General features: G+C 45.8%; 1 protein-coding gene across 1 annotated transcript; it reads left to right on the top strand.

Moving 5' to 3' along the window:
• Window positions 1-1,315: 1,315 nt before the first annotated feature.
• MCM2 (minichromosome maintenance complex component 2) lies at window positions 1,316-21,943 on the top strand. The gene is made up of 16 exons (XM_024580340.4): window positions 1,316-1,458; window positions 2,296-2,531; window positions 5,923-6,098; window positions 6,211-6,468; window positions 7,226-7,445; window positions 7,751-7,958; window positions 9,677-9,811; window positions 10,138-10,329; window positions 15,940-16,033; window positions 16,928-17,178; window positions 17,292-17,418; window positions 17,972-18,084; window positions 19,082-19,327; window positions 20,059-20,241; window positions 20,491-20,646; window positions 21,113-21,943. The coding sequence occupies exons 1-16, from the start codon at window positions 1,453-1,455 to the stop codon at window positions 21,221-21,223; spliced, it is 2,712 nt and encodes a 903-aa protein (XP_024436108.2). The 5' UTR covers window positions 1,316-1,452; the 3' UTR covers window positions 21,224-21,943.
• The last annotated feature ends 3,757 nt before the right edge of the window (window positions 21,944-25,700 follow it).

Raw genomic sequence — 25,700 nt, 5'->3', positions numbered from 1 at the left:
TTCTTTGGCTTCTCCCTCAGTGGTTCCCAGTATCCCAACCTCTGCCCAGCATCCTTTGTTGGTGCCTCTTAACTGTTAGGGTTTCCTGCGTCCCAGGCCTAGCAGCACCTTCTTCTCTCCTCAGTGCACTATCTGATTATCCAACCACTCCTAAGGCTATTTACAGCTACAGCCCAAACTCCCTCTCGAATCCCAGACCTGAACGAATTATCAAATGGCCTCTCAGATATCTCCATGCAGGACCCATAATTACCACAGCCAGAAACAAACTCATCCTCTTTCCCCCAAACTTACTTGTCTTCCTCCTGCATTCTGCATCTCAGAGGTGGTATCATCATTGGCCTAGCCTCCTAAACCACAATCCTGGTGTCATCCAAGGTATCTCCCTCTTGCTGTCCTCAATCCCCAAGGTCGACAGACTCCATATCCTAAATATCCCTTGGATATTTTCAGTCCCCATCATCACTCCTGCCCCATGTTCTGGGTCCCATTCAGAGGTACTCGTTCACTGCACGAAAGTACCAAAAGGGCTGAGACCTAGCCCTGCTCTGCTCACCAAGGGACCTACCTGCCTTAGCCTGAGCTGCCCATAACTAGAGGAAAAACCACAGCAACGGCTCCAACCTGGTTCAATCCACCTCCACCCAGGGGCAGCCTGAGGGATCCTCCTAAAACCCACTTTGGCCTTCGTCTCACCTTCTCAAAACTCTTCTGCGGTTTTCCATCGCCCTCAGGATAAATCTGCAACTCCCTCGAAAGACTTGGGAGATCTTTTCGTGACCAGGGCTCTCCAACCTCAAGTATTGTCCCTTCCTAGGCATCACAAACTGTGTAACCTGAACTACGCAATTGCTTACAGATACTCACTGTGTCATCCATGTTTCCTACATCTTTATAAAAGTCGATCTTTAACCTAGAACATCCCTTTATTTTTACCTCCCCTCGGTGAGGATGACTCCTACTGTAACGTCACAAGTGGTTTCCTACAGTCCATTCTTTGAGCGTTTTGGTGCTTTAAGTATTCAGCCTGTGAGTTTGTGGAAAAGCTCAAACTGTCTACTCTTAAGACAAGCATCAGGAAGCAAGGCTCTGAACTTCAGTTGCCTCATCTGTAAAATGGCTTGGGTACGCAGGCAGCATTTGGGGCTGGTCCGCACTGCCGGCACCCACAACTTCAGCTCCCAAACTGGGGTCAGGACAGTCAACTTATAACACACAGCCACGAACCTGATGGCGGGGGGGGGGGGCCCACCTGACGTCGTGGGCGGGGCCTTCCGGAACTTGGGCGTGGCCACTCGCTTTGGCCCGCCCCCTGCGCTGGTGACGCAAGTAGACACCGACGTCTTGCCGCTACGTTTTCTCAGGCGCCTCTGAGGCTGCAGGGTCACATGAGCCACTTTTCGCGCGAAAACTGGTTATTGCAGTAGTAGCGGAGAGGAGCCCGGCGGTAAAATGGCGGTGAGTTCAGGGATGCGGGACGCGCGCCAACAGCCAGCAACTCTGGGGGTTAGGGGGTGTTGCCGCGCACTTCTCGTCGTTGCCCTCGCTGGGCTCTTACCCTGTACCCCGCCGCCCGGGGTCCGTTCTTTGGCAGAGGCTGCGCCTCTGGGATGTGGTTTGGAGCTGATTTCTCCTGGGGTCTGCAAAGCCAGCGGGCCCCGCACCATTCGAGGCCTGGTGATGCCGCCTCTCCCGCTCCAGCCTGGGAGCGGTGGACTCCGGAAGCCTCTCTCAGATCGCATGACCACTATGATTTATTCGCTACGCACATGCGGCTTGGGCCCCGTCTCTCTGTCTGGCCCTAGCTGTAACACAGGACAGACAAGATCCCGCATGTTCGTGCAGTTGTTACTGTAATTTTTTTTTTTTTGTCTTTTTGTCTTATTTACTATCTGACCCTTCCACCAATCTGTAAGCATCAAGATCTCTCATGTTTGGTCGCTCATGTATCATGATGTGTGGCACAATGTGGGTGCTCAAAGGGGTGGGAATGCTTGCTTACAGGCAGGAATAGACAATAAACATATGAACAAATGCGGTATCCTCAGTGACTTTGTCATGGAAAAAACTCAGGGTATCATGAGTGAGATGTTTGAGGAAATGATATTTGAACTGGTTCCTGTGTGTTAAGCCATTGGCACAGCTCAGAGGAGAGTATTCCATGTAGAGGGAATAGCAAGTGCAAAGTCTTGAGGCTGGAAGGAATTTGGTGTGGTGGAGGACAGGATAACTGGTGGGGAGGGCCACCTTACAGAAAACTGAATTAGCCCTCACTTTCTTGGTCTTTCCTTGCAGGAATCATCTGAGTCCTTCACCATGGCCTCCAGCCCTGCCCACCGTGGGCGAAGCAATGATCCTCTCACCTCCAGCCCTGGGCGAAGCTCCCGGAGGGCAGATGCCCTGACCTCCAGCCCTGGCCGTGACCTTCCTCCCTTTGAGGATGAGTCTGAGGGGCTACTAGGCACAGAGGGGCCCCTGGAGGAGGAGGAGGAGGAGGATGGAGAGGAACTTATTGGAGATGGCATGGAGAGGTACTTTCAGTCAAGGCCCTGCAATCAACAGTTTTGTAGAGAGCCAATTGTCAACTATCTGGCTTTGGGTGCTGGCAAAGGAGACAAATCAGAGCACCTTGGTTCTGGGTCTGGGGGAAGACAGACAAGTTCATGGGGCCACAATATAGGTCCATGTAACTTGCTGCATCCAAGACTGCACCCTGGGGCCAGGGTAAGCCCAACTCCATGAGATGTGTGCCCCAGGGGCTACAAGGGGTCTGTAACCTGGTGGACCATATCAGAGATGTCAACCGGGAAGGACAGGAAGCCAGTAGCTGAATGCTTTTCTGCAACTTCAAAGAAACATTGTGTTGCCGTTGTGGGGTGGGTGCTGATTAACTAAGAGTTAGATTCAACTCAGCAAACATTTATTGTGCTTAATCTGTACCAGTCTATGTGTTAGATACTTTCACACTTACTAGAAAACATGTGAACATATTAAAGGTTATCAAGGCTTAATGCAAAGACAGTGGAGTAAGCTTTGCAAGTAAGCAAGGTTAGGTTTCTGCTGCCTTACCCCATATTTACAACCAGGATTTGGTAGATGTATTAGTAGAATTATGTGAATGCCCAGGAGCCTCATGAAGAGACTCCTTTTGAGCCTGACTTCCCTGGGACTCGGTTCCAGGACTGGTGTGTGTGTGAGGACTGTACAGGCCATCCCACAGTCAATAGGGAGTGCCCTTTGTGAGCCATCCCATGGACTGTCAACTGTACTGTAGACCATTTGGATCTTTGCTTTAAGCTCTGTCATCCTGGATAGGCATACCTGTTGTGCAGTACATTCCATACTGTGGAAGGAATGAGGAGTCTAGGGACAGATCAATTCTGGGCAGGTCCTTGTTGCTGTGTTGTTGTTCAGGCAGTACACCCCTCCTACCATTCTCTACCCTCTGTTTCCACCTCTCTGTCCCTTCAGAGAACAAGGGGAGGCCCTTTGCAGGGGCCTCTGGATAGAGGTATCTGAGCTCAGCTGGGCCCAATTAGACTTTGTTGGGGCTTTTTAACATGCACATTTACTGAGCTATAATTTATATATTTGAAAATTTACCTCTCTAAGAATACAATTTAGTGCTTTTTAGTCAATTTCTTGAGTTTGGCAACCATTACCACAGTCCAGTTTTAGAACATTTACTTATTGGGAATGTTCATCCCCTTGTGCCTATTTACGTTTAATACTGGTTCCCATCCCCACCCCTAGACAGCCAATAATTCATTTCTTTAGACTTGCCAATTCTAGCCGGGTCACACAAATGAAATCATAATACATTACTGGCTTTTGCATTAGGCTTCTCTTACTTAGTGTGGTTTTCAAGGTCCATCCTTGTTGTAGTGTGTGTCAGTACTTCATTCTTTTTTGTGGTTGAATAATATTCTGTTGTATGGACCAACCGTGTTTTTTACTCCATGATCATGTGGTGGACATTTGGGTCTTTGCACTTTTTGTCACTTACGAGTAATGCTGCTATGAAGTTTTTGTGTGGACATGTGTTTTCAGTTCTCTTGGGCAAATACCAAGGGATGGATTTGCTAGGTCATATGCTAACTCGGGTTAATCCTTTGCGGTACTGGCTGTTTCCAAAGGAGCTGCAGTATTTTACGTTGCCACACATGATGTATGAGGGTTCCCATTTCTCCACATTCTTGCCAACACCTGTTGTTTTCTGATTTTTGATAATAGCCATCCTAATGTGTGCGACGTAGTGTCTCATTGGGATTTTGATTTACATTTCTCTGGTGCTTAATGATGTGGAGCATCTTTTCATGTGCTTATTGGACATTTGTATGTCCTCTTTGGAGAAATGTCTATTCAGATTCTTTACCTTTCTTGAGTTGTAAGAATTTTTTAAGAATTTTTATTCTGGATGTAAGTCTTTAATCAGATAAGTCATTTTCAAATATTTCTCAGTCTATGGCTTGTTTTTGTTGTTGTCTTTAAGATTTATTTTTAGACACAAGGGAAGGGAGGGAGAGAGGGAGAGAAACATCAATGTGTGGTTGCCTTGCACACCCCCTATTGGGGATCTGGACCGCAACCCAGGCATGTGCCCTGACTGGGAATCAAACCAGTGACCCTTTGGTTCAGAGGCAGACACTCAGTCCACTGAGCCACACCAGCCAGGGCTCTTTTTTGTTTTTTTTAATAGTTTATTTTGAAACACAAAAGTTTTTAATTTTGATCAAGTCCAATTTATCAATTTTTTATGGACTAATTAGAATTTTTGCTGAGGACATTTTATGTGACTTGAAATTCTTGAAGAGTCAGGTACCTTTTCCTTGAGAATTTAGTAATTCAGAAACAGATGAGCTTAGAAATGTACCCGTCTCTGGCTTCTGTTTCTGGCATCAGCAGTATAGGATTACTTGTTCTGAGAATGTAGTTTGACAGGGTAAAAAACAACCAGAAAACCCAAAAAAGTAGCAGTTCCCATAATTGTCACTTACCTGGAAAAGGGAGAATTCAAGAGGATTATCTTAGGGAGGCAGTGTGGTATCAGGGTAAAAACATTGCAATTTGTGTTTGGGCTGTATTTTCACACCCATTGGCAAAATTGAGATCATCCTCTAATGCTCAATTTCCTCATCTTTTGGATGGAACAGTGATATCTGTTGTACTTCCTAGAATTTCAGGGGGGAGAGCAGGGCTTGCTTTCTGGGGGTTCCTTGGTAAGACATCATTCCTTTTCAAATAGCTCATAGATGATGTGGAAAATGAGTACTTGGTGGTCTTAGAGAACTTAAGAGACTTGAGCCAGTTGGAAGGCATATCAGAGAGGCTGGTTTGGCTGATGTGAATAAAAGACCTTCCCCAGGACTTGAAGAGGTTTGAGGCAACATTATGTGAGAGAGAGAATTCCTCCTGAGGGGGAGCTTGGATTGGCTCTCTGAAAGGCTTTTCTGTGTGAAGGTGTTGTGGTTCCTCCAATTCCTTTTTCTTATTAGTTGCTTAAAGCTGTCTGGGGAGCCCCTCCCCCTTTTTATTGTGGAAAAATACACAGACCATAAAATTTCTCAACCATCTTTAAGTGTCCAGTGACATTAAATACACTCACATTGTTGTATGGCCATCATCACCATCTCCAGAATTTTCTCGACTTACCAGACTGAATTTCATAGGTTATTTGTCTTTTCGTGCCTGGCTTATTTCACTGAGCATAATGTCCTTGAGGTTCATCCATGTTACAGCATGACTTTCCTTCCTGGGAGATCTTTTTGAGCCTTCTGTGTTTCTGCCCTAGAGACTCTTTGGGCCTACCCAGGCCAGGGCTTCTGGACCTTCTGTAACAGGTCTGGTTCCTGAGCAGTGTTTGGGATGTTTGTTTTTGTTTTCATTTTTAATACTAACAGGATCCATTTGGGGATCTCTCAGGGACTACCGTGCCATCCCAGAGATAGACACCTATGAAGCTGATGGGCTGGCATTGGATGATGAAGATATAGAGGAGCTGACAGCCAGTCAGAGGGCGGCAGCAGAGCGGGCCATGCGGCAGCGTGATCGTGAGGCTGGCCGGGGCCTGGGTCGCATGCGACGTGGGCTCTTGTATGGTAGGTTGAGATGTCTGCAACCCTGACGGGACTAGTCCTGCTTCCAGAGCCCCCAGGAGCTGGAAAGAGTGCTGGGAAAGACTTCTCTCCAGGATGTCCCTTTTATCCCCAGATAGCGATGAGGATGAGGATCGCCCCACTCGGAAGCACCGCCAGGTGGAACGGGCCACAGAGGATGGTGAGGAGGACGAGGAGATGATTGAGAGCATTGAGAACCTGGAGGACCTTAAGGGCCACTCTGTGCGCGAGTGGGTAAGCATGTCAGGACCCCGACTGGAGATCCACCACCGCTTCAAGAACTTCCTGCGTACCCATGTGGACAGCCACGGCCACAACGTTTTCAAGGAGCGAATCAGTGACATGTGCAAAGGTTTGTTCTCTGTACTCGGCTTCTGCCTACCACAGTCCACCTTGCAAAACTCTCCTATAGAAAGTTATCACTTTGGCCCTGCAACAGCACATTAAATAGAGACATAAAGTGCAGGGAACATTAAATAATTTGCCTGTTACTGGACAGGAGCTAGGACCTGGAACCCACCATATCCATCTTTCAGACAAATACAAAAGATACTGTGCTTCTGCACTAGAACATTCCAGCTGACTGTCCAGGGAGCACATGCGAATCACAGAAGTGTATTTTAACATGTTTAAACTTTGGCAGGTTTTATGTAAAAATCTGGGTTACTACTTTAATCAGAAAGTACTGACATATTTCTTTATGACAGGAATTATTTCAAAAGGAGGCATGCAATTCTTGATTTCCTGCTGTTCCTTCCATTCCCTTTGTCCTATATTTGACACAATTTATTCCTTGGTTTCCTTCTTGGCCATTATAGGCATTTCGGGTTGCAGCCCTGCTGTATGAGGCACGCTGTGTGTATCGTTTTACTTAATCCCCCCAGTGACTTTGTACTCTGTGTGACATCCTCATTTTATAGATTTTGGAAGTTGAGGCTTAAGCTCTGTCACTTAATGTAAGTCACATAGGTAAAGCAAGGTAGACTTAGGAATGAAAGCTGGGCTTTCCAGCTTGAAGTCAAGGACTTGGGTGGATCAGGCTCTCTCCTTGCACAGTGAGATGGAAATTGCCTCCTCTGGCTTGATGTTCAGTTTTTTTCTGTCTCTAGAGAACCGTGAGAGCCTGGTGGTAAACTATGAGGACCTGGCAGCCAGGGAGCATGTCCTGGCATACTTTCTGCCAGAAGCACCGGCAGAGATGCTACAGATCTTCGATGAGGCTGCTCTGGAGGTTGTGCTGGCCATGTACCCTAAGTACGACCGTATCACCAGCCGCATACACGTGCGTATCTCCCACCTGCCTCTGGTAGAGGAGCTGCGCTCGCTGAGGTAAGCTGAGGGCAGGGTGGGGATCGAGAATCCAGTCCTTGAAACCCTCTGGCTTAGGCATCATTTGAGAGAACTTTGACAGGGTGGTGGTGTGGGCAGATGGCTATAGCCAAAAGAGCCCTCTGCCATTAGTTTTGGCTTGCACAGGGTGTGGTGTGATGGATCTGATCTGCTGGTGCCAGGCCCCAGATTTTTGGGATCACAAGATGGAACTCCCTCATGTGCAATCATGACCTCTCCATAGGGCGTTACATGGGTTGAGCATCAGGGCTTCAGGCCTCTGATGTGCCTTCTCATCTCCACAGGCAGCTGCACCTGAACCAGCTGATCCGTACAAGTGGGGTGGTGACCAGCTGCACAGGAGTCCTACCCCAACTCAGCATGGTCAAGTACAACTGCAATAAGTGTAGCTTCGTGCTGGGGCCTTTCTCTCAGTCACAGAACCAAGAGGTGAAGCCTGGCTCCTGCCCTGAGTGCCAGTCAGCTGGCCCCTTTGAAGTCAACATGGAAGAGGTGAGCAAGCACACAGCACTGGCCGCTGGCTATCCCCATCTCAGGAGTCCCTGGGATGCAGGGTCTGCCTGACATTTCAGGCAGTTTGGAAAACTAGCATAAGCAACTGAGGGAAACAAGAGGGCATTATGTATTGGCCACACCACAGGGCAAACCACTTCTGTCTGACCAGCCTGTTTAGTTTTGCCCACATGGTATTTTCAGAAATTCAAGCCAGTATTTAAAAATTGGACGAGTTTTATTTAAAACAAAAGTTTATGGCATCTCTTGAAAAATGGGAAGATCTGGCTAAACTAGGCCCACTTCTTCCCCAGGTGCACCCTTAGCAGGGCACCTGCTTTTCAGTCCATTATTCACTTGGGGTGCCTCTAGTCTCAATGAGACTTCTCTTGACGTTTCTGGTACCTGCCTCTCTGGGCCTTTGGTTGGGGGCCTCTGGACTATAACCACTTTAGACACTACTGTGGCATATACAAGAGGTGCTGCTGAACGCCTCTGGGCCTGACAACCCCAGGCACATTACATATGCCTTTGTACTTGAACAACTTCATGTGTAAAGTCACAGTATCTGCAGTGGATGGGCAGATCTCCTTTGTGCCTTGCTGCCCTAAGTGTTGGCTGCTAACCTCTACTGCTCTACACTTCTGAGAAGTGCCCTTTCTAGAAAAGGGCACATGCTAGAAAATGCCTGGGAAGTTGTGCTTGTGATAGCCTACAGCCAAAAACTGACCTGTTTAAACATTCAAGTATGCCTTGCCTGGTGAGAGATATCTGCCAGGCTGGACCTCACGTGAGTCCACGCCTCTGCTGAGGCTTATCTGCCCTGTCTAGCTTCCCTTCTTCATAGATTCCACCTTAGAAAAATCTCTTGCACAGGGGCAGAACTTGGGGCTTCGCTTCCAGGGAACTTGAGGCAGTAACTAGTACAGGATTGATAATTATAGCTGACATTTCTAGAGGACTTTCCAGGTGCCAGGTGAAAATTATGTAGTCTTCATCATACCCTATAAGGCAGGCACTATTACCCTGTTTTGCCAATGTAGAAATTGGCTGGGGTCAGCCAGGAAGTGACCAGAGTATTGGAAGTCAGACATTTTGACCCAGAGCAAACTGCTCTATTAATGAGGTCTCTTCTAGACAATAAGCGCAATAAGGGACATTAAATTGTGTGGCACAATGTTGGCACATACTTGATAATCAGAGCCCACACTAATGTAATTTGTTGTTTGGGCACCAGCTTAAGAGCTTGGTATGTGTGACTGGATTTAATCCTCACTAGGAGGTTGCATTTGGCAGTATTAGCATCTCCGTTCTACCAGGAAGACACAGAGAGGCAGTCACTTGCCAAAGATCACACAGAGTAAAACCACAGAGCCAGGATCTGAACCTAGGCAGCCTGTCTTCATATATATGAGGGCTCAGCTTTGAGGCAGTAACAGGTGCTTGACTGTCCAGCAGTCAGGAGGCATCTGAGGGGTAGTGTCAGGAGCGGGGACCTTCCATTGATGGTCACAGTGGGATCCCTCCCTTCTGTCTCTGGTTCTCTGTTTTCCTAGTGAGAAAACAATAGACAAAAAAAATAATAGAGGGTCAACAATACTGCTGACTCTCCCTTACTAGGTCACAGTCAAGGTCAAGTGACATAATTCAGTGCTTGGAGGAGTGTGAAGTCTGCCTCACAGGAATAGGTCCCATGGGTTTTTGTATGTCCGTTACAGACCATCTATCAGAACTACCAGCGGATTCGCATTCAGGAGAGTCCCGGCAAAGTGGCAGCTGGCCGGCTGCCCCGCTCCAAGGATGCTATTCTTCTTGCCGATTTGGTGGACAGCTGCAAGCCAGGAGATGAGATAGTACGTCGCCAGGAGCAGGTTGGGAGGGAACTGAGTTGCTAACATTTGTGTGAGTATTTCTGGTGGGCCAGGGAGGGGTCAATAGCAGTTGGGGACTGGGCTGAGATGAGTCCTTAAGTGACCCTTATACTGGACTGGCTGTCTGGAACACAAGGTTGAAGACTAGTCGTGCTTTGGTTTTACTGAGTTTCTCATCTTGGCATGTGTAGCATGGAGGACTTAGAAGAGAAGCAACTGGATGAAGCCAGGTGTGAAGGTAGGCCCAGCTCCCGCTTTGACCTTGGGGCTGCCCCCCACCCCGACCATGTGATCTCCCCTCTCCCCAGGAGCTGACTGGTATTTACCACAACAACTACGATGGTTCCCTCAACACTGCCAGTGGCTTCCCTGTCTTTGCCACAGTCATCTTAGCAAACCACGTTTCCAAGAAGGACAACAAGGTTGCCATGGGGGAGCTGACTGACGAAGATGTGAAGATGATCACTAGCCTCTCCAAGGACCAGCAGATCGGGGAGAAGGCAAGTGGAAGTCCTTGGGGCTGCCATGCTCTGAGAGGAAGCCAAGGACTTGCTGGTGGTGGTGTGGGTGCCCAGGGCTTGCTGCCTAAGTCTTAGCTGCTACTCCAAGTCTGTCCTGAAATCTCAGTTTTGATTGCCAGGTATCAGAAACTGAGGTTCTCTTACTTTACTCCCAGTGGCAACTCAGTAAATTTGCTTTGACGGGGGTCCCCACACTCAGTTGTTGGTATCGGGGATTGGTCTGAGCCTGTGGCCCCATCCAGTTAGGACAGGGTTGTAAGGATTCATCAGACATGTGGAGCCCAGGCTCAATGTTGAAATGGAGGCAAAGCAGTTAAGAATAACTTCCATCATGTGGTTGTCCCCAAGTGTCAGATTCCTACCCACAATTTTCTCCAGGAAGAGTTCTACCTCAATATGACTTTTTTTTTTTAATTATTTTTATAGGGGAAGGGAGGGAGAAAGAGAAGCAGAGAATCATCGATATGCAAGAGACACATCCATCAGTTGCCTCTCAAGTGTCCTCCCACATGAGGGAGGGAGAGAAACATTGATGTGTGATTGTCTCTTGAGTGCCCCACATGGGGAACCAGGCCTGCAACCCAGGCATGTGTCCCAACCGGGACTCAAACCGGTGACCCCTCAGTTTGCAGGCCTGGCACCCAGTCCACTGAGCCACAACAGCCAGGGTGGGTTTTTTGTTTGTTTTGTTTGTTTATGTAGACATTTTTACAGAAAGTTAGGGAGGAGATGAACATTGCAGATACACAAATAACAAGTAGAATGTTAAATTTCTGTTCATACAAGTCCTCTGCCATTTTACCTGCTCAGGTGCCACCACCTGCCAAGGGTGTAAGTGTTCTCAAGCTCACAGTTGTCTTAATTTTTTTCCCTTCCTTTCTCTCTGCTTCAGCTGTCCACTTTCTGTTCAGTTTTTAATGCAGAATAGTTTGACTATGTCTTTGGCCTCTGCTCTTCTGCTCCTAAAGAGCCAAGGTCATTTTAGGTGAGTCATTTCAGGTTCTAGTTGCTTATTTAATGAATGAAATCCTTTTCTTTGTAAACTCCCAGAGGGCAGAGCCAAGTCTGATGGACTGCCCTCTGTCTAGGCAGCCTTTCTGCCAAGATTTGGGGCACCCACAGGAATCGCAGATGTTCCGCCAGCCTTGGGAGGACAAGAACTTCCATTCTACCAACATACTCAGTCTTGGAATACCTTCCAGGGCCACATTCTGGGATCTTGATGGGAAGTAAGATATGGTCCTTGCCCTCACTGGGTACATATTTTCATTAGGTTTTGAATTTTGGCATAATCTTCCATATGATCAGGTGAACTTCCCCCATCTAAGAATGAGATGACAATAGTATCTACTCGCAGAGTTGTTAAAGAAGATTAAATAGATGAACACAGTGGCGTGTGTAAGTGCCGAATAGCTAGCTGTTACTATTATAGTTTTAAAAGTTAATGGTTTGTACAAAAATGGAATGGAGGTGCCAGGATAGTGTATTTGAAAAGCATAAAGGACCAGTGGAAGGATAAATATAGCCTAGGGCCTGGTACCTTAGACTTTCCAGCACATTGACTCCTGTTCACAGCAGCCATACAGGTAGGTGGGTAGGCATTCTGAGGGGTAATGAGCAATGCATTCAGAGATGTAAGAGCATGAGCTTAAAGGTTTAGTGAAATAATTCATGGGAAGCACTGTGATACTTCCTGGCAGGTCTGGGTTTGAATTTACCCTTCATACCAGCTGTTAAGTTGGCCTGATACCTTCCAAGATAACCAAGTCAGCCACAGGGCACATTGAGCAGTGTAAGCATTAACACAGTTGCCCCTTGCCTTCCTGCTACACAGGGAGGCCCACCTGTATGTGTGGGTGCTTTGCAGGAGGATAACAGCATGGGAACCTGCCATGCACAGTAAACAGGACTCAGGCTGCTATTTGTAGTCCTGGAGGGACATAAAGACTTCACCCTGCAAGGGTGCCCACTACAGAAACAGCTCTAAGTGATCTGGGTAAAGAATTCAGGGATGGACAGTTTCGGCACACCCACACAACGTGCAGGAGGATGGGAGATCTAGGGAAAACCATCTCCCAGTATTCCAAATGCATATAAGGGCTTAATAAACAAATTGTTACATATATCAAGCACTAAGCATCTGCTTGACACTGTCTAGGTAATTTTGAAGTAGTAATAATGATTCTATAATCTAGGTGTCATCTGTGTCCATTTTGTTGATGAATAAACTGAGGCACAAGGGTTAAATAAGTTGCCTACGTCACATAGCTAATAGTGGCAGAGCCAGGATCTACCCAGGCAACTTCAGAGTCTCCCAATGACTGCACTCTGCTCCCTCCATATAGTAATCAAAGTTTGGGAGGGTGCATGTGTGACTATTTGGTTATTGTGGGTTCTGTGGGATACCTAGCACAAGTCCTGACCCATATTTTTAAACTTTATTACAAAAATTTTCATACTTTTATGTGAAATGGTATAGTGACCCCCTCTACATCGCACACTCAGCTTCACCAATTGTCCCAGTCTCTCCAGGCTTGTTTCCTCTGTGCTTGAACCCACTCCCCCCTCAAGTATTTCCAAGCAAGTGCCAGCATTATATCTGTAACTATATTAGTGTGCGTCTCTAAGACTCTTTTTACTAAAACCTAGTCACAATACCACCATCACACTTTACAAAATAAAGCATTTCCTTTGTGTCAATTATTTGGTTTGTGTTTACATTTTCCTAATTATCTTATTGTTTGGGTTTTTTTTTTTTTTTTTTTTAAGTTTCTTGGAGTTAGTATTCCAGTAAAGTCCACACATTGGTATTGGTTGATCTGTCTCTTGGCCATTTTTTACCTCCTTTTCATCTCTTCTCTTCTTGCAATTATATATATTTTTAAAGATTTTATTTATTTTTAGAGAGAGGGGAAGGGAGGGAGAAAGAGAGGGAGAGAAACATCAATGTGTACTTGCCTCTTGAGCACCCCACACTGGGGACCCCGCCACAATCCAGGCATGCGCCCTGAGCAGGACTTAAGCAGTGACCCCTCGGTTCACAGGCCAGCACTCAATACACTGACCCACACCAGCCAGGGCCTTTTCTTGTAATTATTAAAAAACAGAAGACAGTGTGTCATTTGTCCTGTCTCATTTTCATGGTTCAGATGTTGCTGATTATGTCTTTGTTGAACATACTCCTGTTGCTTGTTTTCTATAAATTGGCAGTCAGATACAGAGGCTCCATCACACTTGTGTTTACATTTGTTTTCCTTTTTGGGTGGGGGCCATAGCAAGACTCCTGCAGAGGTGACTTTACCAGGAGACACAGCACCCAGGGCTGTGATGTTCACAATCACTGATGATCCTTGGCTAAATCTGTCCATTCATGAGAGGTGCAAAATTAACAGTCCTGTAATTCCAAATCTGTCTTCATTTATTTGCTGGAACACTTCTACATAGAGAAACTGCTCTTAAATATATTGACTAGCCCTAGGTGGAACTCCTACAGGAAAAGCAGGATGTTTGATTCCCTCTATTTACCAGTTTTCAAAATAATGAGTTGGTTTGAAATGATGAATCGTTTACCTTGTGAGGTGCCACTGAGTGTCTTATAAAGTTGTAGGGTTTAATGTCATTAAGGTTATTGCAGTCTCCTTATATACAGGGTCTGGCAGAAGTGACGTGTGCTTGAGTGTGGTTGGTAGGGTAATAATAATATGGGTGTAATAACTTATAGTTTTAAAATTTGAACATTTCACCTAAAATGTCATATGGTGTGCTTGAGTATGATATTGCTATATTACAGAATCACACGCTTATGATTTTATAATAAAAAGGGGGTATTATTTGTACCAGACATTGTATATTTCCTGCTCCAAACCTGGAATCAGCTATTTCTCCAAACAGGCCAGTGGGAAGTATTCTTTCCTTTCAGTGGGAAATAGTATTTGAAAACATCGGTCTCTAGATGCACTAGGTCTGGACAACTGAGCCGCTAATGCTAGCAGTGCTAACAGCCTCTGCTTGGACTAGGTTTTACACTAAATTTTAGGGCCAAACATAGAACAAAAAAAAGGTATAATGTTGTAGAAACAGACCTCCACTCCTAACTTACTACATAAAATAGTGGCAGGAAGCATTTCTGGCACAGCATCACAGTGGTACCAGCAGGTTCTGTTTCCAAGAAGGACCTGCCAGTCACACTGTCCTGGCTGTGGTTAAGAGTGGCCATACACAGAATAGACTGCTGGCCCCTACTCTCAGCACCAGTGCCCAGAATTGGATTTCCCCCGTCTTCATGCTTTCAGGGAAGCCAGAGAGAGCAACTTTCACTTGGCTGTTGGCAGAGGCAAGACAGCTGGATCCAGTACTTTGGGAGTGATTCTCCCTCTCCACTTCCAGTGCTGTTTTTCTATCAGAGCCCCCATCACCCATAGGCCTGGTGCTTCCCAAGTCACTCAGTCTGACTGTGAGGATACAGTGCTTTGCAGAAGGTGGAAAGGTAGAGATAGTGAATACATAACCATGCCACAGGTGGAGGGGGAAGCTGACACCCATCAGCAAGAAATGTCTTTCGTTCCATCTTTACCATTCAACAGATTTTGCAGTCTCCTCCCTCTCCTTCCCTCCCCTCTCTCTGCTGTGTGCACACAGAGAAATGGAGAATGTTTCATTGGCTCACAAGTTGATATGACCTGAATTTCTGGTGTCTGCGTCTCCCAGACACTCTATGTTTCAAGTGTACAGAATTATAGTATGTCATCTGTATATTGCATTGTGTGCTCATCACTTAAAATGTAGCCTCTGTCCATCACCATATATATTTGACCCCCTTCACCCTCTTCAGTCACTCCTGCCCCTTTGGTACCCATAATACTGTTGTCTATGTCGGTGAGTTTTGTTTGTTCATTTGTTGCTTTCTGATTTATATCTCACATGAGTGAAATCCTATGGTTCTTCACTTTTTCTGACTTTGTTTAGCATGATATTCTTAAGATCCACCCATGTTGTTGCAAATAACAGTATTTCCTCCTTTCTTATGGCTAACTAGTATTCCATTGTATATGTATACCACATCTTTATTCATTCATCCATCCATCAAAGGACACTTGGGTTTTTTCCACACCAGACCTGGCTTTGTATTGTATTTCTCCATCACAGCCCAGCCAGGAGCCAGACACAACTTGTGTAAACACGTCACTTAGAGCTCACAAGAACCTGTGAATTGGGTAGTGTTACTTTTCCATTAGAGGAAACAGACTCGGGCAGGCTACAGAGCCCCTGTGAGGGGTCTTCCTACTGTCATAACCTGAATTTTGTCTCCTTTCTGCTCTTGGTCTGCAACCTTGGGGTAGTCCTTTCTGAACTGGGACAACATAAAGGGGTCTGACCAAAGTTCTTTTAAATTTCAAAGTTCTGTGACTTTCAGAAAGAGCCAACTAATGACAAGGCCCATAGTCAGAGAGCAGGGCTTAATGCTGGGGCCTGGTGGAATTTAAGCAGCTGTGGAGTGGGTGCTTTGGGGCTAGAGACTTCTATCCCCAAGACCAGAACAGGTGTGTTATCTGCCCAGACTGTGCTCATGCCTCTCCCTCCCTTCTTCAGATCATTGCCAGTATTGCTCCCTCCATCTATGGGCATGAAGACATCAAGAGAGGCCTAGCACTCGCTCTGTTTGGAGGGGAGCCCAAAAACCCAGGTAAGTAGCATCTATAGGGAATTTAATAGGAGCCAGGTTCTACGTGTCAGACAAGGAAGGAGTCTATTTAAAGCATGGTAAGACGTGTCCAGACCATGTATAGCTCAGTAGGGAGAACATAGCCCATGGGCATGGCATCTCAGGCATCGCCATGTCCCTAGCTCTACCACCGCCTGCCTTTGTAATGAGCAAATTCATCTTTGCTTGTCTCATTTTTAAAAACTTTGTCTTTTAAAGAACTGTTTTAACTTAAAAATAATACGTGAATTTATGTTTATATTACATCCTTTTATTAAATTGTTAGAAGTCACAGAAAAGCCAAAGTTACTGTTGACCACCCTTTTTAATTTTAGTCTCCTCCCTGTAGGTTACTCCTCTGGTAACTGTGGTATGTGCACTCCCATACCTTTGTGCAGCTGTTCATAGACTTAACATGCATACTTAGAAAACACTGTATTTCATAAAACACACGTTTTTATTTACAGTTCCTATATGTGTATAAGTGACTATGCATAAAATATCCAGGTTGCTTTTTATCACTCAAGTAACACATTTTATCTTTTGGCATTAGCGTATACAGAGCAGGTTCATGCTTTTAAGTTACTGTTCATGGTCCATATAGTATAATGTATTTGGTCACCCTTCTTGTTGAAGAACATGTAATTGCTTTCAGTTTTTTACATTTATAAAGAAGATATTTATACTCACCTCCTTGTGCACCCATTTTTGTGGGTTCGTTGCTCAGAAGTGGGATTATTGGTCCTAGGGTATTGCATCCCTTTCTGGAGAATATTCCTTTGCCATTCATAATAGGCTGAGAAATTGGATGTAAGTCCTATATCCCTCACCTTCCTTTGCCCCCATTCCCTCTGTTGCCATCCTTGCCTCCTCCAGGGGGCAAGCACAAGGTGCGAGGCGATATCAATGTGCTCTTGTGTGGAGATCCTGGCACAGCCAAGTCTCAGTTCCTCAAATATGTTGAGAAAGTGTCTAGCCGCGCCATCTTCACCACCGGCCAGGGGGCTTCAGCTGTGGGCCTCACAGCATATGTCCAGCGGCACCCTGTCAGCCGGGAGTGGACCTTAGAAGCTGGAGCCCTGGTTCTGGCTGACCGAGGAGTATGTCTCATTGATGAGTTTGACAAGGTAGGTTCTGGACCCTATAGGTAATGGGACTTAAAGTGCGTTGGCTTAGCCCTCAGTGGGAGACAAGTGTTACTGTGGCGTGTCAGGGAGAATCATGTGTTTGATTCTTGCAGATGAATGACCAGGACAGAACTAGCATCCACGAAGCCATGGAACAACAGAGTATCTCCATCTCGAAGGCTGGCATCGTCACCTCCCTGCAGGCTCGTTGCACTGTCATTGCTGCTGCCAACCCCATAGGTATACCAGGCAGGATGGCTGGTGGGGCTCAGGGACTGCCAAAGGGGACAAGACCCTGCCTTTGGGAATGGAACTTGCAGTACCTGTCATCCAGTTGCAGATCTGAATTAGGAATTAAGCAACAGAAGGTAGTTCTTTCCTGTGTGGGACTCTTGGGTTTTTGTTGAGCCACGTTCTCAGAAGCACCCATGGCCATTCTTTTCAGAAGGGCCAAGAACAGAATCAAGTTCATTGTCTAAGTAGGGAGTAAAGTTGGTTGTTGATCCCAACCAGGCACCTTTGCCTGTCTGGGTGGCTGTTCCTGCCAGGATACAAATATGCTTTCTATCTCAAGACTACTTTAGGCCATTGCTTGGGGAAGGCCCTTTTCTATCTCTCATCTGGAATGCCTCACAGACAGCAGGCACTGAATCTCCAGCCTCTTCTATTTCCTCTGCCAAAGTTCTCTTCCCCTTCTGTCACTGAAGCAAGTTGGGGTTGGAGAGAACTTTCTATGGTTCCAGAAGAGAGGATCTGGGGGGCATGCGCCCTGATAGGTTCTTTTGTGTTACAGGGGGCCGCTATGACCCCTCACTGACCTTCTCAGAAAACGTGGACCTCACAGAGCCCATCATTTCCCGCTTCGACATCCTGTGTGTGGTGAGGGACACAGTGGACCCTGTCCAGGTACCCAACCCCATGCCCCAGGTTCTGTGCAGTAAGTTCTGGGGACCTCTAATGCAGGTCCCCTAGACCTTGGAGCCTACTGTGTGCCAGGCATGAGGAAAGGGGCTACCGCATGGACCTTGGTGAGTTTTCCACTCTTGTTTTTGTGTCCAGAGACATCTTTGGTTTCTCTTTCCTTCACTGGCTCCCCTTTCCCAACCACACAACGAACACAGTCAATACAGTCCATACTCTGCCAACACAGTCAGTACAGTCCATACTCTGCCAACACAGTCAGTACAGTCCATACTCTGCCACCAAGTTCTAATGGTCTTACTGCTTGCATTCACTCACTTTTTACTGTTTCTCTGCTATAACCTGGGATCCAGTTTCTCCTGCTCTGACTGAAGTACTGTGGTGTGTGGTAGTTAGTCTCCTGGTTTCTACTTTCATGCCCATTTAGACTGCCAGCCTGTTTTTTCAAAGCAAAAGTCAGGTCATACCTTTCCTTTTTAAGAATGTGCTATCAGCTTTCCCTGTAGCTATCCGAGGATCCACCATCTTTGCTGTGGCTGCCATCCCTACAAAATCCTCTCTCCTCCTTCCCCTCCCTCATTTATCCACACCTTAAAGATGCCAGACCTTTGAACTTGCTTTTTTCCTTCCTGGAATGCTGTTATCTGGGATTATCAGATGACAGAGGTACTCTTAACAGCCTTAGCTAGAGTCTTTTTGGGCCCTCACCCATTGACCTGTTTCTGTTTTTAGCAAATGTTATTCTATAGTTAATTTTTAAAACTGTGTCTTCTCTACACTCACTAAGAGGTAAGCTTCATGAGGGCTTGGTCACATTTACCAATGGGCCCAGGTACGTGGAGCTGCATATAATAGGTGTGGGATATAAGTGTTGAGAGAATACTCCTCTGAAGTATATCAGTTTGCACTTCTTTCAGCTAGCCGACTTCCACCCAGGCCACAAGACTCCCCCTGTGACCTGCCATCTTCCATCTTGTCTTAGGATGAGATGCTGGCCCGTTTTGTGGTTGGCAGCCACGTTAGACACCACCCTAGCAACAAGGAAGAGGAGAGGCTGGGCAGTGCCCCAGAGCCCACCATGCCCAACATGTATGACGTGGAGCCCTTGCCACAGGAGGTCCTGAAGAAGTATATCATCTATGCCAAGGAGAGGGTCCACCCGAAGCTCAATCAGATGGACCAGGACAAGGTGGCCAAGATGTACAGTGACCTGAGGAAAGAATCCATGGTACAGGCCCTGGGAGCTGGGGGGCCAGGTGGGGCAGGAAGGTCTTATAAAAGAAACTTGCATATCTTGTACCTGAAGAGTTTTGTTTTAGATGGCACTTAAATGTGTATATGCATTTGTTTCTGTGGGTATAGGGAAGGTCTTTTGATGGCCACTGAATAAATTCTATGTTCTATTTTGCATAAATCTCACTTGAACAGGTGCTCTGAACTAGTGTTGGTTCTTCCACGGTGGGGTAAAGATTTAAAGGCAGCTTGTAAGCAATTGGAATACAGAATCCTTGTAGCTTGGTACCTTCACACACCTAATTAAGACAGCAACTTTTTCATTTTGTTTAACGTTTTAGCTTCATCAAGTCTTCTCAGAGCATTCACCTTAGTTTTCTTAGAAACAACAGCTTATTTTCTCACGCTGCATTGGACTTTTCAGGTCTTAGTACATGACAGTAACAAGGACAGCCGGCCACAAGTATAATGGTCTCTAGGATGCATATAAGTGAACTGGTGGAAGCAGAATGTCCAGGTGTGATAGTGGCAGGCCATAGTATAGACATCCACTGGGCATTACCACACTTTAAGAAGGAATAGAAAGTGTGAGCTCGCCTGGTGGCTCCATTGAGCACTTCTGCCATAGGGAGGTGAGATGTTCCCTCTGGGTTTGGGCTGCTAGCATTGCCACTCATTTTCCTTTCTCCTCTCATGCCTGAGAAAATCTGATGCTGTTCTCTCCAGGCAACAGGCAGCATCCCCATCACAGTGCGGCACATCGAGTCCATGATCCGCATGGCAGAGGCCCACGCGCGCATCCACCTGCGGGACTACGTGATAGAGGACGATGTCAACATGGCTATCCGTGTGATGCTGGAGAGCTTTATTGACACACAGAAGTTCAGTATCATGCGCAGCATGCGGAAGGTAGGTGTGAGCTGAGGCAAAGTCCCTTTGGAGCTAAAGGTCAACTTGACACAGGAGGCTACACATGGGCATCCTGGGATGCTGGCCTGGACATTGTGCTTTGCTGTGCCGCCTGGCAGCAGAAGCTTCCTGATCTCGCTGCTTTTGCTGGTGGTGAAGGTATCAGGGCAGGAGTGGGATAGCCACATTCTATAATGTCTTTGAGTGTCTTAGTAGGGAGGGAGTGAATTTTGCTCTTCTCTCATGCAGACATTTGCCCGCTACCTTTCATTCCGGCGTGATAACAATGAGCTGTTACTCTTCATACTGAAGCAGTTAGTGGCAGAGCAGGTCACTTATCAACGCAACCGCTTTGGGGCCCAGCAGGATACTATTGAAGTACCTGAGAAGGATTTGGTGGACAAGGTATGGACACAGGTGGGAGAGCAGAGCCAGGCTGGCTACCTGGGGAGCTGTCAGTCATTTTTGGAAACAAGTGGTTCTTGCACTGTCAGTGAGTGGACGGGTCTTGGATGAGAGCCATTTATTGAGTGTTTATAATGTACTGAGCAGTGTTCCATGTACTCAATCTTGATAGCAGTCAAAAGAGGTAAGTTCTGTTACTGTCATTCCATCCTGCAGAGGAGACAGCAACTAAGTAGTTCACCTCAGCTCACAGGCAGTTGACAGAGCTAAGAAGGCAAGCTGTGTCTAGCTCCAGACCGTGACACAGCCAGCCTCTGCCCTGGTTGACGTTTCTCTGCAATGGAGATGGGAACCCTTCCTGACTTATGGTGCATGAGCCTTAGAAAGTGAACTGAACCGAAGATTATGTGGACTTGGGCATTCTAGAATCCATTTCCACAGCTTACTTGACCTTTTCTCCTTTTAGGCCCGTCAGATCAACATCCACAACCTCTCTGCCTTTTATGACAGTGAGCTCTTTCGGATGAACAAGTTCAGCCGTGACCTGAAACAGAAGATGATCTTCCAGCAGTTCTGAGCCTCCACAGTCTCCTCATTCTGGCTGGGAAGTAATTCTGGTGCTCACTTCACTTTGTACTTCACAGATACAAAAACAAACCAATGGGGGACACAGAGTGTGGTGGGGCCAGGGCTGGCAGCTGAACCATCTGACTTCCCCAAGTCTGCTGGGCTTGGGCTGTGGTTGGGAATGTTGCTATTTATTTCTCCCTTTCTGCTTCTCTCTTCATCTTGCGTGGGCATGATTTGCCTATGTTTCTTTTTCAACTGCTCAGTAACCCACCACTCGAAGTCTGCTTCCACTTCATCCTGGATCGAGTCTGGTGTGTTCAAGATACCCACTGTTTTTAAGTGACTGAGCATATAAGGGTTTTATGAGAACTGTTGCTTTCTTGGCTTGAATCCCATGTCCTTACTGCTTTGGCAACTTTGACTGAAGAGCAAGTTCAAGATATTGGTAGTATTTTTCTGAAGTCTGTCCTGCAGATATATCTAGGCTTCTGTGAGTGGAGAAATCATGTGGGCAGGAAAAGAGTACAATCCCTCTATGTCTAATGACATAGCTTGATTTTCTGCGGGTGGAAGGGTCAGAGGGGTTGATATGATAATGAAGACTACTGTACACCCTGGCTGTGTTAATCTATTTTTCCTACCTAATCATTTTCCCATTTTCTCATTGTTTGTACATTCTGTTTCTGTGATTTAAATTTTTAATAAAATTACAATCTAAATACTGGTATCTGATGGTCTCAGTTCTTTCTCAGTATCATACTGCAGGCTTTCCTAGACTTCCCCTTGAAAGCCCTTTTCATCTTCTGCCTTTGGTGTTCTGAAAGAGGTAGATGAGGCCAGAAGAGCTGTTTTATTTGTGAATGTGAACAAAGCCGAAATGCTGTAGATCTCCCTAGGGAATGCAGTTGGCAGGTGCTGGCTGTATGGTCTCTCTGTGGGATCCGTGGGAAGCATAGAACATATTTGTACACCAAGAAGGATTGGAGGTAACCTGGCCTTGTTTCTGATTGGAGCACCATTCTTGCTGATGTCAGAAATGTCCAACCCTGTAGAGAATATTTATGAGTTTATGTGAACCAAACGAATGACAATTACTGGGAAGCAAAATCTTAACAAATTGAGAAAATGTTCTGGAGAATAGCAGTTTTGCAGTTTATTTTATACATTATAATCAAAAGAGGAGGCATAAGAAGTGTTACATGAAATTCTTTGGTGGGAGGTAGGAAAAAAGCAAAGCCAGGAAATCAGAGGTTGGGTAAAGAATAAAATAAAGAGACAAATACTTTTACATTGGTGAGTATAGGACAGTAAACATTTACAACACATAGAGTTGATATATTGGGCAATAAGGTAACAATGGGGGCTTCCTGGTTGGGTGCTCTAGTAGAAGATTGGCTTGAGGGATCTGGATTAAAGGTCATTAGTCTGACATTCCAAAGGTATGTTGTAGATACAAAAAGACAACAGACTCAGTTAAGGTAAAGAGACCTTTGTCAAGACAGGCCTAAGACATGACTAATCACCATGACTTGCTTTTAATTAGGCAGTTTTAATCTCAATCATTCTATGTAGTTACTTCTGGTCTCTGGCCTCCCTGGAGCTTGCGAGGTTTAGTATGTGGCCCTTTTTCTGTCCACACTGTTCATCTCATCAGCATGGCCATCCATCCCCTACCTGGAAATGCCAAGGTTTGATCAGCTGCTCTCTGGATGGGTGGACACACAGTTTCAAAGGTTTTGTTTTTTTAAAGACTTTATTAATTTATTTTTACGGGGAGGGAGAGAAACATCAATGTGTGGTTGCCTCATGCATGTTTCCCAGTGGGGAAATGGACTGCAACACTGGCATGTTCCCCACTGGGAATCGAACTGGTGACCCTTTGGTTCGCAGGCCAGCACTCAATCCACTAAGCCACATCAGCCAGGTTTTTTGTTTTTTTTTTTTTAGTTGTGTTGGCCAAAAAGTTTGTATGATTTTTTCCTTAAAATAAGACACATTTTTTCATTTTCACCAATAACTACAGATTTGTATATTTTGAGTATGTTGGCTGTCTTCTGTGTGGTATAACGTTGGTTGTTCTCAATTAGTGTCTTAATTTGAACCCTATCAACTCCAACTGGTCTCCTTGATAAATCAAGCAAGAAATCTCCAGCATGAAACTGCACAAACCACTTTTCACACATTTGATCAGTCATAAGCACCTTTTCCATACACTGCACAAATCCTTGCATTTCAGTTGTGTTTTTTACCTTTCTGGAAAAAATCATAATATGCTGAAAATGTTGCTAATTTTCTTCCATCTTCAATATTAAAATGTCTATGCAAAAATCCACCATTTTGATTTTTTTTTTAAAGCACACTGATGTGAGAGCTGCAACAATACAATCTAACAAAATTGTTTTGAATGAAGTTAGACAACTAACCACAACTAGAGCCATCTTGTGGAAAAAACCAAACTTTATGGCCAACTCAATACCTGCAATTTAGCAGAAATACCTGCTTGAAAGATCTCTTGTCCAAGTTTTCCCTTCTAGAACCTTCCAAGATGAGCCCTTCCTATGAAAGCTGTGGAGATATTTGATGAATATGTCTCAATCATTCATTCAGTTCCACAAATCCATCTTGAGAGTCTAAGCCCCAGGTCCTGATGGGGAAAAATCAGACATGGTCTCTGCCTGGGTGGGGGCTGGGGTAGACTACAGTCAATGAAGGGAAGGAAGACTATGGGAATGAATGGGGCAGAAATGACTGAGGAAGTTACCCTTGTAGGGGTGGAATCTTTGCGAAGAAGACAGGGAAGAAGCCAGCCAATGCAAGGATGAATGTGGCTGAAGCAGACAAGGAGTAAAAGGTGATGGCAGAGTTGGGTGGAACCAGACCATGCTAGGTTTGCAGGCTGAGAGGAAAGCTTTTTCTTCTACGTGCAGAGCACTTCAAACAGATGTGTGGGTTTTCCATTACAGGCAAACAATTCTATAGTCACAGACCAGGTGTCCTACAGTTTGAGTCAGTTTTGACACTACCAGGAGTCAGCACAGACCCCACAGGTTAAGGGCTCAATCCTCAAGGACTGCCCCCATTTCAGACACAAGTTACAGTAGTAAGTACCCAGGTCACCCACATCTATCAGATTTGGCTACAAATCAGAGGTTTCCGTGAGCTCCTCCAGTTTGATAATTTGCTATAAAGATTCACAGAACCCAGCGAAACAGTTTACTTAACTATTATTGATTTACTTCAAGGGACATATTAAAGAATACAGATGAATAGCCAGATGAAGAGATACATAGGGTGATGTCCTGCATAGGAGCTTCTGCCCCTATGTTAGTGACATTTTGGGTTCTTGGTTCTTGACTTCATACAGGAAAGATTTCACAATACGAGTCCAGGTGATTTTGAGAGTATGTTGACTAAAGCTGGGGACAATGAAATGAAGGGCTAAAGATAGAAGAGGCAAAATCAGCAACAGAAGTGAGCCAAGGTGGAGCTGTCTTGGCCCTTTGGAAATGTGAGAAAGAGTCAAGCCTAGGTATGGCTGCCTTGGCCCTTTAGAAAGTCACAGAGACAGAACAAGTGAGCCAGCAGAGCTGTATGGGCTCAGGAAACAAGTTATTGAAGGAAAAGAAGGCCCTTTGGAGAAGCACCTCAGGAAAGAAGAGGGGGAAGTCGTGGGCATGCTGGAGGGGGAGAGAGAGAGAGCAAGCACATGCACTGAGTCCTTTGTCTTAATGGTTTTTATCTGTTTTCTAAGGGGGGTAATTTTAGGGGAGGTCTCGGGAGAACCTCAATAGAGTATTCATCAGCTTTCTAGGTATGCCATTTAATATGTTCATCTATCAAAATGAGTATATAGGGTCAGGGTCATGGCCCCTAATGACTGATTGGTGCTAGGATAGGAGGTCACTAGTCATTACCTGTGGTCTTGATGCCAGCTGTGGCATCACTTCATCTGGTTTTGCTGCTTTTCTGGGCCTGGTACTGAAAAACAACTGAGGCCTAGATTTTATCACTAGTTTAACCAAAACTGTCTCTGTGGTCAACAGACCCAAGGCTTTGTTCCTAAAAATTTTTGATGCAGATCAGAATCTCATTGCCCTGCGAGTTTAATGCTTGAGGGAGTGGTCATGCAAGGGAGGAGGCAGGTGTGTCAGAGTGCTGGATTACGCCAGTTTTAAATCAACTGTCTCAATTTCCTCATTGTACTTGCCAAGGAATTTTCCTAACTTCTTACTAATCCTGCCTCACCTAGAGAGTTTCAGTTGCACTACTTTCTTCAGACATGGATGTGTTCTAACCCAGAAGCTCTCCAAAGCCTTTCAGTTAGGGCTTTTTTATAGAGGTTTCATTAGGTATATATGATGATTAAGTCATTCACCATTGGTGAGGAGCTCAGACTCCAGCCCTTCTCCCCAGAGTTCAAGGGCTGGGGCTAAAAGTTCCAACCCTCAAATCACAGGGTTTGTTCCTCTAGAATTCAGCTCCCA

Source organism: Desmodus rotundus, chromosome 10 (genome assembly GCF_022682495.2).
Source record: "Desmodus rotundus isolate HL8 chromosome 10, HLdesRot8A.1, whole genome shotgun sequence".
Taxonomy (NCBI): domain Eukaryota; kingdom Metazoa; phylum Chordata; class Mammalia; order Chiroptera; family Phyllostomidae; genus Desmodus; species Desmodus rotundus.
The sequence above is the reverse complement of the archived record's forward strand: the minus strand, read 5'-3'. Positions and strand labels throughout refer to the sequence as shown.

Excerpts from the sequence above, each read along its gene's own strand:
- MCM2 (XM_024580340.4), top strand. Across the intron at positions 2,532-5,922 it reads ATTGGAGATGGCATGGAGAG|GGACTACCGTGCCATCCCAG; the intron begins GTACTTTCAGTC and ends GGGATCTCTCAG. Across the intron at positions 17,179-17,291 it reads TCATTGATGAGTTTGACAAG|ATGAATGACCAGGACAGAAC; the intron begins GTAGGTTCTGGA and ends TGATTCTTGCAG.